The sequence below is a fragment of the Theobroma cacao genome, chromosome 6 (assembly GCF_000208745.1).
Source record: "Theobroma cacao cultivar B97-61/B2 chromosome 6, Criollo_cocoa_genome_V2, whole genome shotgun sequence".
Lineage (NCBI taxonomy): Eukaryota > Viridiplantae > Streptophyta > Magnoliopsida > Malvales > Malvaceae > Theobroma > Theobroma cacao.
Window position 1 is genome coordinate 21327881 of NC_030855.1, and position 12567 is coordinate 21340447.

The 12567-nt window shown below is 32.2% G+C and overlaps 1 protein-coding gene across 2 annotated transcripts; it reads right to left on the bottom strand.

Annotated features, from left to right (window-relative positions):
• On the bottom strand, window positions 1-1762 carry LOC18596397 (BOI-related E3 ubiquitin-protein ligase 1). 2 transcript variants are annotated; one of them, XM_007024834.2, is made up of 3 exons: window positions 1337-1762; window positions 849-1206; window positions 1-707 (listed from the first exon to the last, which is right to left on the bottom strand). In XM_007024834.2, the coding sequence occupies exons 1-3, from the start codon at window positions 1390-1392 to the stop codon at window positions 135-137; spliced, it is 987 nt and encodes a 328-aa protein (XP_007024896.2). In that variant the 5' UTR covers window positions 1393-1762; the 3' UTR covers window positions 1-134. The 2 variants fall into 2 exon arrangements, with proteins under 2 accessions (XP_007024896.2, XP_007024897.2); XM_007024835.2 differs by having other exon boundaries at window positions 849-1209; window positions 1337-1701.

Below are 12567 nucleotides of genomic sequence, written 5' to 3' on the forward strand. Positions count from 1 at the left end.
GATAAACATTGAGATGGAACAGATACTCATAACGAAAAAATTTTCTATGATCCGTTTCTAAAAAGATATTTGCATTTCTTTTTCTTTTTCTGTTTTGTTTCACTAAGTACTCTAAAAAAATGAAAAAAAAAATTTTAGGACATGTTAACATGAACACTGGCATTGGTAACAGAATCACAAACAGGGCAAGTTCCTACCAGGGTGGACCCACACATTGTACACAGACAAAGATGCCTGCATGGCAGCAACAGCACACTTGACTCTTTCTCCCCACACTTTCTGCACTTCCTATTATGCCCAACCACCGCCTTATCTTGCAGACCACCACCACGCCCTCGTGGTTGTGGTGGCACCACCTTGCGCCACCCTTCATCACTGCTGCCGCAACTAGACTCTGCATCATCAGCCAACGCGGCTGCTCCCCCGCTCACATGGCGTTCCTCGCTCACATGCGCCAGGACTTGCTCTAAATTGGTGCGTAGGGAATTGGCTGTGGCTTCATTTGTTTGTGCCAAGTCCCTCCAGAGTTGGTTCTCTACGTATAGACTTTTCACCCTTTCTTGAAGAACCCAGTTCAGTTTCCCCATTCTTTGTATCTCTTCATCTTTTTCCTTCAGTTTCTTCATAACCCCTTCTTGGATTGCTGTTATCAACATTCTTGATTGCCTCTTCCTTCTTTCTTCAAGTTCTAACCTGACTTTTTCTGTCTGTAATTAATGCAAAAAGTAAAAATTCATATCAATAAATTGCATTGTTCACTGAGCATTAAGAAAAAGGAAAGAAGGGTTTTTTTTCATTGAAAGTTGAAACAGCGGAATTAAGAAAAAATTGGCTTTTTTAGAACTTACATGTTCAGCAATGAAGCGGTCAATCTCTTGTTGTTGTTGTTGGATCTGGGAGAGGATATCGTCATCAAGAACAGAGGAAACACCGGAAATTTTGTTCTTTTGAGACACTGGGTATGAATCAAAGCCATTGATGAATGAATCTCTAGGCCTTTTTCTTGGGGCTGAAACTGGAATATTATAGGTAAGCCCACTGTCAGCTTTGTTGATTGAAGTCTTGGCTGAAGTTGGATCACAAACAAGGGATTGATACAATGGAAAAAGCTGTGAAGCTTCTTGCATTGCATCGACCAAAGGAACACAAGAATCCATCTGAGTATTGTATATATTGCCACTCCCTTGATTGGTTTTGATAAAATCGCTGCTACAACAAAAGAAAGAGAGAAAAAGGAAAATCGCATGTTAGAGAAAGAAAAACTTGAAAACACATTAAACCCATTCTTTGTAAACAAAAAAAAGAAAAAGAAAAAAGAGGAGATATTTTGAAGTACCTGTTGGTGATTAACTGAGGAGGGAAAAGATTCATATGCCGAGCTTCAACTGCCATTGGATAAAGCTGTTGGTGTTTTGATTCTTTGCTTCTACGTGATTTCTTTGCTTTGCTTTGATGTGTCGTTGTTGTTGTTCTTTGAGTTTGCTAGGAGAAGGAATTATAACATAGAAATACAGAGAGAAAAAGAGATTTATAAGGGAGGAGGGGAAATGAGAGAGAGTCCTTGGGTTTGAAGGAGGAGAGATGAGCATGCGAAAGAAACACTGATAGAGGTGGCGAATAGGGAGGCTCTCCCTCAATGAATTGGGTTTATTTAGGCTTTGGTTTTTAATAGAGAGAGAAAGTCAAAAAAGACTTTGTTACAAAGAGGTAGCCAGAGAGAGAGAATCAAATCGTTATTTATTGTACACAAAATTTTCTTTACAAATTAGCAAAACATGGGGTGCCAGATTTTGTCTTTAGATATGGTTACCATATAAATTCTTTCTTTTTTTTTCTTTTACTTTTTACATTAATACTGTCACTAACGTATTCAAATTAACTCCCTTTTATGTTTGTTTCCCACTCGGTTTTTGCCCCCGTGTTTGTCTCGGTAGAAGTAGGCTTGCAAGGGTATTAATGGAATTTCACTATATCCCTTCCGGTCTGTCAAACGTGGGATTTAGTGTTTTAACCAAAAACGATGTGGCTGTGATTTTTATCTGAGTAACTGACCTGCGGCATATCTGCCACGTATCAGCTCCATGCAGGCTTGCCACGTAAGCCGATCACTAGGGTCCAAAAAAATAAAAACAGGTGAAGGCCCGTTGTGAACGTGACACAACAACGGACCCCACCTTATCGCACGTGTGAAGTGTGGGATCTTTTCTTTTTTAGTATTTAGTAAAATAAATTATATAAAATAATTTTAAAACAAATAAAAGGAAGAGGAAAAAAGAAAAGAAAAGAAAAAGAGGATACTCCTCGCTCCTGTTGCCAGCCCACGTTTGCGGGGTCCATAGAAGGGAGTGTGGGGCCCAGTTACGGTTTCCCCGTTTTGCTTCCTTTGGCCCTTTTTTTTTAGCTGGTGTCTCTGTACGGACAACTAGGCATGGCGGATAGTGAGCAGTGAGTGAATGATCTCTTGTGGGACCCCTTTCCTACCTTACGTACTTTTTTTTTTTTGAAAGGAAACGCTATTTATATTTTTCTTCTTCCATTTTTTTAAAAGAAAGAACAACTTTTCAATATTGTGCAAATTTTTAGATAAATTTGTGTAATTTTTTAATTAAATAATTTTATCATTTTTTTTCAACAAAAATTCAGAGATATAGGATTGTTTCAATTTCATATTTAGAATAATTATCTCTCTTACTAAATACTGCTAAAGCATTTAGTTTATGATAGAATTTGAAGTCCAAATCACCTATATGGAAATAATATTTGGATGATACTTACAAAGAATCAATTGGATTAGCCAACCATTTATGCATGTAGACATTGGCTAATAGCAATTAAGTGCAATAATTGTCATTTGTCGCATTGTTCAAAGCACCAGTTGGGCTACTTAACTTACTAATTAATTAATTAATGCTAATGGACTTAACAAAGGATAAGAAATTATAATTTTTCAAAAAGAAAATTAAAAGATTAAAAATTATAAAAAACTCATATGGTAATTACACTGTCATCTTTTAAGCAAAGGGTTCAAGACAACCAGACGATTTTTGTGTGACAGATTTGGAGTTCAACTGTTTTGGCATGACATAGTTAGAGAAGTAATATACTTTGTGATATTCTAATTGCTCACTTAATTTTAATTATTACCAAACGCATGATATAAGAAACATAATCAGTATTACCAAACAATTAATTACTCCTAAAAGGTACAATTACATAAGTAATTGGTTTTCAAGTAAAGTTAGTTCAAATTTTTACAAACTTGAGGATAACGTTTGATAGCAGCAACTCATTTTGACTTAATCCAAAAGTGCTAACATAAATGCTTTAAAGGACATTAGATGTCTATACTTAGCTTTATTGTTCATATAATTATCCTACACGTTACTTATGGAATTTTTTTACGTTTAGTAACGGATTAAAAGGTTGACAATTATTTCATGAAACTATCTTTATAAAAATTAATGAACAATTAATTTATTAAATAGAGATGCGGTAATCATTTAATTTGTTTGTGAAATTTAAAAACTCAACAGTTAGAATAGAGAAAAAAAAAGGGTTCTTGTGAATATTTCTCCACCAGGCACATGCAATTTTTCTATTTTTTCCAAATTAATTATGAAATATTTTAATGGAAAAATAACAAAAAAAAAAGTTGTGGTTCTCGCTTATGTTATTATATAGATGCAGTAATTTGCCAATATAACATGAGAGGGATCTCGATATTTTTACCTCAAATGACTTCAACAAATTAAACAAGATTTGCTGGTATAGTCCATCATGTCCATGCTTGGACTTCAATTGACTTAATGTTAATTATGGCAATGGATCACCTACATTGCCTATCCTCATTGGCATTCTATATATATACAGATTCATTTAATATGATCCCTTTCCTAAACAATTCATTTCTTCTTTTTCAGATTAACATTTGACAGAGCTATTCCTCGTTAATTATATATATATATTATGTACATATAAAATATTAATCTGTCAACTTAACATCAGATTCTTTTAGTTAGAAAAATAAAATATAGTAGCATGTTTCATCCATAAATTCATGAGTTGAAATTGTATGGAGTTTTACAAAAATTGGGCACTACAAGAAGTCAAGAATTAATGAAGAATACCTAATTTTGAGCTCTGCCACTAAATTTATGAAAGAGCACCTAATTTTTGATGCAACTTAACTTCACTTGAAAATGTAAGGAAAATGATGAGGCCATGAGGCGTCCATGACCACAAAATTTTCTTTTCTGACTTAACATCTTCTCTCTAAAAGTATCTCTAGTAACATGATCTCGATTGTCAAATTGCTATAATGTCGTATCAATTTTTGGTAATGTTGATTCTCAATGCAAATCCAATGCTTATCCTGTTTCTGTTCCATGTCATTTTTGGATGATAGAGAACTCCGCACAGAAGCACAGTGTGGTCGATATTCGCCATACTTCCACATGCTTTTCATGTCCTCTTTATATTCTTTTTGTTCTTTAAAAACAAATATTGAATGCGTTTTTGGAGTGTGAGAATTGATATCAGAGGTGGGGTTGTGGATTTTAATAAGGAATTTACTGCAAAAACTATTGCAAATAGTACTTGCTTATAAATCCCCAACATGACTATTGCTTGTCACGTTAATTTTTATTACCTTTTTTTTTTGTGTACCTTATAGTTTTTATGCTTTTTCTTGCTTTCCAAACAGCTCAGAGTTGTCGGTGCCATGTTAGGGCTTTCCTTAGGTATTGTGATGGAGGTTAAAAAAAATGTAGAGAAAAATGCTCAATTTCTACTTCAAAGGACTGTGTCTTAGTGCATGTTTGGCCTAATTTTTTTTCAACTTATCTATTTCTTAAAAGCAAAAATCAGGTCAAACATAATTTTTTGAGAAGCTTTTAAAAAAAAAGTAACTTTTTTTTTAAAAACAAAATTTAAAAAAAAAAGAGTTTAAAAAAAAGCTCCAAAGAGGAGCTTTTTCTTCTCTTCTTTTAAAAATACAAGAAAATTTTTATTTTTGTTTCAAAAATATCCTCATTTGTTAAAAATAATTATAATATTATCTTATAAAAAAATACCTTTTATGATAATTTTAACAAAAATTATAAAAAAGAATTTATAAAAAAAAATTTACCAAACAATTTTAGCTTAATTTTAAAAGTTATTATTTTTCATAAGAACTTCATAATAACTTTTAAGTTAGAAAAGAGTCAGGCCAAACAGGCTTACTACTATGGAAACTATTTTCATTAAAGGTCTCAAACACATGCATTGCATTGAGATTGTTGCAAAATTATGAATCAGCCAGGGAAGAAATACTTGATTATTTCACAGACAACGTTTTAGTCATGATTTTAATTTAGATTTTACATCTAATAAGGAATTGGGATTCCTGTCTTTGACTAAAATTCCATTTCTATTTTCTTTTAAAAATTCCTCATTTGAAGGTCAATCTGTTTGTGGGTTTTCTTGGCTGGCTTTGAAAAAATTATAGCTAGCTGCCATAATTTGATCAGTGATTCCCTTTGGTTTCTCAATTCTCCATTAAAATCTTTCATAATTAATTTGAATACCTATAATTTAAGTTTCAAAAGGAAAGGAAAGGAAAGGAAAAGAAAGAGGTAAAGGCAGCTCAAAGAAATATCATGATTGTTATAAGGGAAAAAAAATAAAATAAAAGGTCAAAACATACCACATTACAAAAATGACAAGTCAAATTGATCATAATCCAATTTCTTCCAGCAACCAAACGTTGGTCCCCCCTTCTTACCTACACAAAATTGAATTGATGGCCAAATCTTGGAACCACAATGAGAGGCTATTGACCAAATTGAATGGGATTGAACAGTCATCCCCACCATGTCCGAGACTATCTAACATCCCTAATTGAATTCCCTCGCACACACGCACATTGAAAAGGAAAAGTAGATAATAATAAAAGAAAAAAAATTAATAGTATAAAGGAAAAAGGAATAGGAGTTGGCAGTTGCCACCAAGAAAGAGAGAGCAAATAAATGTAGACAGATGGATTCCCACATCCCACCACCGTCCCCTTCTCATCTTTCGGTACTCTTTTTTTTTTTTTCATCTCCTCCATTATTGCTTTGCTTCCATGATCACACAATGGTAAAGGTGAGTAAATAAATAGATTGGGTGGTTTGGTCATCAAATAGACTAAACATTTTTAAAAAACCAACTAAAACCGATCAAATATCAAAGAAGACTAAACCGACTAAATATATAATTTGTTTGATCAGTTTGGTTTTGGACCAATAAATCAAAATTTTATATTTTTTTATAAATTATAATATTAAATTTTATAAACTTAATCCATAATTATAAAATATACAAATTATGTATAAATTAAATATATGTAAATATAATATATTACTTTATTATATATATAAAATTAATGACACAACTTATACGTTATAATATTTTAATTTTTATATCAAAGTTTATATAAATAATAATTAATTATAAATAATATGTTATAAAAATTAAGACGATAACTAATAAAATTATTAAGTGTAATAATATAAATAAAGTCTATTATAAGTCACAGTAATATTTATGTATCAATTAAATATATATATATATATATACGTATAATATATTACTTTATTATGTATATATGAAATTAATGGCACAATTTATATGTTATAATGTTTTATATCAAAGTTTGTATAATAATAATTAATTATAAACAATATGTTATAAAAACTAAGGTGATAATTAATAAGGTTATTAAGTATAATCATATAAATTAAGTTTATTATAAGTTATAGTAATGCTTATATATAAATTAAATATATATTATTTATACAATTATATATATATATTCATAATATTTTATATTACAAACTATTACCAAGGTATAATAATTACAATATATTAATATATAGGATATTTACTATCATATATTATAATATTAACATGTAACTTATATCATTTAAAATATATAACTTGTAATTTAATATTAATACAAATTTATAAATAAATATATAACTAAAATTAAATTACTATGATTATGATTTATATACGTAGATATAATAAACTAATATATTTTAAATATATCATTAATTAAGTTTACCATCAATTCTTCTTAATATATATAAAAAATTATATATATCAATATATAAACAATTAGTTTGGATTTTTGAGTAAATTGGTCAAAAAATTTTAAAATCGAGAACCAATTAAAAAACTAATTAGATCAAACATTTTGAACCGATTGATCCAAATTGATCCAATGAATCAATTAGACTGAACTGTTTTATCTAAATCACATTTGATTTGGATAAATAATTGATTTGATTTGATTTTACTCATCCCTAACCAATCGCCATAGGTTTCCCTTGATAACAAAAAGCAACACTGAAACATGTACATCAAGAACACACACAAAGCAAAGCACAATTTGTAGATAAGGAGGGATCAGCTGAGTGCATGATTAGTCCTATCAAATATATGTTTATACATCATTGTGCTGTCAAGAACTCAACCTAATTATAACTATATTGTATACATGTATAGTGTAGGTAGTACTGATTAATAAAGATTGTGGATTCTGATATAGAATTTAATGAGTAAGATCATGATAATATGCAAAAGTAGTTTGAAACAGAGTATAAACTGGGAGTGTTTGCATTGCCTAGAAGATACAAACAAAAGCAAGTTAGACCAATGCAGATTTCCCAGAAGTTTCAAATGGGATTCCTAGAAAACGCAGCCTTTTACCTTTAAAAGTAGACTTGTAGGGTTGTATCAACAAAAAAGCCAGTAGCCACTAGCCAGCCACTCTTACTTTCTTTTTATAATATCTTTCAAAGGTAGGTTTTATATGCCAACCACTGGGAGATCCCATGATGATTTAAAAAGCTTTCAAATGTGGGAACCACCAACTGTGGGGGAGAGAAAAAAAAAAAAATAGGAAGAAGAGAAAAGGTGCACTCTCTCGTACACCCTTTTTGGGGTTTGCTTAATTTGCAGCATATTTGGATTATTTTATTTTAGTTTTTCTTCTTCTCCTTAGTACTTGTGCTTTTAAATTTTCTAATGAAAATGTAATCTTGTAAACATGAGATGAAGCAGATCATTCCTTTAGTACAAGCCTGTGGGTGCCTTTTAAAGTGGGTGGCCAAATGATAGTAAAATGGAAAAAAAAAAAAGAAAAAGAAAAGAAAAAAAATCACTGATAAAGTGCTAATGCTTTTCTAGTGAGGCAGAAAAGGTTCTAACATGGGTCCCTCCAAAAACCTTAATTTTAGGACATGTGCTTTAGAGTTGTGATTACTGACCTACTTCAAGGAAAAGAAAAAAATAATACCCAATTAGAGTAAAATTAGGTTTGTCATTGAGACCAAATGATTTGACACCACCTTAGCATGCTTTTCTAATGCAAGTTTTACCCTTAAATATAATAAGTTCCAAGTGGTCATTGGTTTCACATGAACTTTCCTTAGCCAACTGATTACTTAACAATTATGTATGTTGTTGATTAGTGCGAAACTTACCCCAAAATAATCAGCTTGAATTTGCCTTTTGGTTTCACACAAAACATGAGTATCCAAGAGAGAGAGATCATGCACCTAATGATGCAATTAAGTTGTTTTTCCCTGTTTCCTTTCTGTCACCCACCTTTGATAAGATTTATGTGGAGATATTAAAAGTTTTGGTTCCAAGAAACAACGAAACCCTTTTGTGGGGACAAACTTCATTGGATGTTGCTGCAATTTGTGACAATGAATTTTGCCAAGATGTTTATCTATAATTTACTTGGAATAAATGAAAGGTGGAAAAAAAGAAACCAATTAATTCCCCATTGTTGCATTTCTTTGAAGGCATTTCTCTCTCTTTATTTGGGGGCAAAAAGGGAGGGGTTATTGGTAGGATATTATTGAGTTCAGGGCCTATATTACTTGGTAGGATATTATTGAGTTCAGGGCCTATATTACTCTCATCCTGCCACCAATTCTACAACGATGGTGCCTGACTACTATGCCTTGTTAAAAACTTAAAACATGTACTTTTGAGAAGAAAAAAATCATTAATTTTTGCAGGCGGTTCAGTATCTCATAACGGGTGAACAATAATTTTCCGTTTTGAAAATTGTTTTCAGTCCTCGCTGGATTGTCCTTTCTGACAAACGCCCAATATGCAAGGGCATTCATTATTCAACATACAAGTACATGGTATCTTATTTGGATTATTCAAAAGGAAATTAAATCTAGAACTGGTGACGAAAGTAAATACCACTTCACCCCCACTGTATAGTTGTACCAACCCCATGTGGCAAATCCCAGCAGTAGTTTTTCTTTTTTACAGATACAGGCAAAAATAATCGCCCAAAGGGAACCGCCAGGGAAAAGAAATTGGAATACAAAGACTCCAACAATCGGGGGTAATGCTGATGTTGAAATTTCTTGGCCTTTTTTAGTTGGAAAATTAAGTTCCGGGGGGCCATCATTTGTGAAGTTGCCTTGAAACAACACCGAGTTGCAAATTTTGTCTAAACAAAATAATTGAGCTAACCCATATCAATGTTATTTCTTCTTACTTCTCAAGATCACATGGACAAAGAAAATGATGAGACATGGCTTGAGCAAGCAAAAAACCTTTCATTTTCTTTCCTTTCTTTTCATCGAGGAGAGAAATTGCTCTCAACCTTTTGCAAGCGACTGACGCGTAGCATATAGGGGTAGAGCCCGCAACGTCGGCTTTGGGTGATGGCGCTAGCCATAGCTATTCCTTCCGTATTCCATCAACTTTTTGATAAAAATTTCATTCATGCATTATACATGGATTTTATGTACATTGACAAACAAAAGGATCCCAGTTAAAATCAATAATTTTCGACCACGCAAAGGGACCAATAAATTAGAGAACCGTCCCCCTAGCCCTAAGCGATGCTGATGGATTTCACGTCGTTTTCTTGAGAATTTCTCTTTTGGAGGCTGCTACGAAAATATATCTATTTTTTTCTTCTTTTTTGGAGTGTGTCCTATAGACCTTTAGTGTTGTCATTAGTCACGTACTTTATCAAAATTAATGTTACCCCATTGTGGACCAATTGTCCAGCCTTTCAATCGTTTAATGATGTGGATGGATAGTGGTCTATGTCTTGTTTGAAGTTGAAAACAAATTTTTAGATTAAAGGTGGGTACTTCTTTGGCTTTACTCATAAATAAATATGTGTGTATATATCTCTGTCTTTTCGTTATGATCATGAAAACCCTACAAGAAAATGAAACCCTAGCTAGATGTAAGATATACAGTTGGTTTTTTCTTCTTCTTTCTTTTTTTTTTTTCTCTAAATTCATTATTACCTGAATTTGGGGGTCATTTTCTTTGACTAATTATTATAAGCTCTCTAACGATATATATAAATTTCAGAGCTGTTTGAATTTGTATAAATAATCTGCCTAACATGTCTATTTATTCTACTATGCAACCCTAAACATGGCTTGAAGTCTACGTAATCCATCTTGCCAACAAAAACAAAAAAAAGTTTTCTTCTAAAAAAACCTTATAAATTGCATAACGAAATTAACTTAATTTCTCCTTTGGTAGCCCATAAAGGACCAAACTTAAATTTCCACACGCTACAACCTATTAATTCCTAGTCCATACATTAAAAGCACTGTGGCACGAGTCACCAAATTAAGCAGGAAGACAATTTGTTGATAACCTCGAAGATTAAACGAAAGCTAAAACTGATTAGACTGGACAAGTCTCAGTTCTGAATGTTTCTTGGAGTTTAATGAGGCAAGGGTCAGTGTTGATAGGGATCTGAATATTATTTCTTGAAAGTGACCAAAGGAATTTTTGGCAGCTAATTTTCTTGTTTTTTTTTCGGCACCATGAACGGTACACCTTAGCTAGTTAGCCGTCCTTGTTGGGACACGTTATTGAATTTGATCAGTGAGTGAACGAAGTAAAATTTCTGTACAATTTTGAATGAAACTTTTAAGTTCTTATCCGAAAGGACAAAATAGAAAAAAAAAATAAAGTTTCTTTTTCGAGCCATATATCATCACAAAAACCGAATTTTCAAGCAAGCATCAATTCATCACAACCTGGTAGTGGTAGATAGATGTATCAATTTCTTGCGATTTCTCCTTCCCTTTACTCCACAATCGACATAAACGTGAAAGTATTGAAGAATCATTTAATGCCATCCGCACAAATAGCACTTAATTTTTGGCTTTTGACGTGCAGCAAGTAGCAAGGTATATCCAAAAAACAAGTTGTACTCAATAAATTTGTACCTTATTATAGCGCTTTCCACATTGTCATGCACGAAAGAATCGAAAGAAATGATAAATACAATATTTAAGTGAAATCAATGTTATCTATCACTAATGAAAGCAGATTAAACGGATTGTGATCGCACCCATCACGTCTAACGTAAAATAATTTATCTTCTGAAGGCTGCTAGAGTAATATGATGGCTACATTTGCAAGTAATGTGCCATTAGTCACCTCTTTTGACCCTAATCTTGATACGCAAGTATGGGTTTAATCATCTACACATGCTTTCTCTTTTTAGTTTTTATCAATGCTGGGTTAGTGGTTTTCATTTCTTGGAAGCTGAGGCAAGAATCAAGCGAACCATACAAGTCAAAAATACATATAAATTAGTGATCAAAAATAGAAGTTAGGTAGCTTATCTGGATCACGAGATAATTAACATCATTAGGATCTGTCTTTATCATTGAAACCATAGAATGTCACCTAAATGTTTCATAAAGTATATGTTGTAAATATTGAATTGGTCTCCTTTTGACTAAATTCTAAGCAAAAGATAATCTTTTGCTGATGCCCTAAACAGATTTTATTAAGATTCCCCAAGCTAGGTGATCACCTCGATCCGTTTGCTATGCCAACATCTTTTGTTAAAGAAGCCGAAGAAACAAATTAATTGTAACTAATTATTTAGTTGAATATTGTACTTGAATCAAAGGGATTTCTTATCTAGTGAAGAGAAATGAAAATTTGATGAGCTGAGAAAAACAAAGCATGCACTGTTTGTTGAAAGGAAAACCTTGTTGCGGGGTTACCGGAATAGACTACCATTTCTATGGTAGACTTTGTTTTACCAGTACGACAATATGCAAAATCACTTTCGAAGAAGGCCTTATTGTCAAAATTAGACCAACCCATCTCCTGCATGTTTCAGTAGAATTTTAGGGGATTCTATATAATAGGTATAAAGATGGAGTATTTGCTATTAATAGAGAGTGCTTAGACTTAGTCAATAAAAATTTTCAGCCTATATTGGTTCTGGAAATATGGCCTTAACGAATTAGTAGGTAGCAAAGCTACCACTAGACTCAATTTGACGGGAACGAGTATTTATCATCCACCAATAGTCAGTGAGTTACATCAATATATACATATGCCAGCCAGTCTTTGCTGTATGCTCCAATTGATCTTCTGTTTTAGTTCTTTTTGTATGCCCAAATCCCTTGATTAGACAAAGCCTTTCATTTGTTATAAATTTTGTGTGGAATTGAAACAGCAATGAAGAATAAATGAATTTAATATTAGAATTTAGATGTTCTGTTGTCA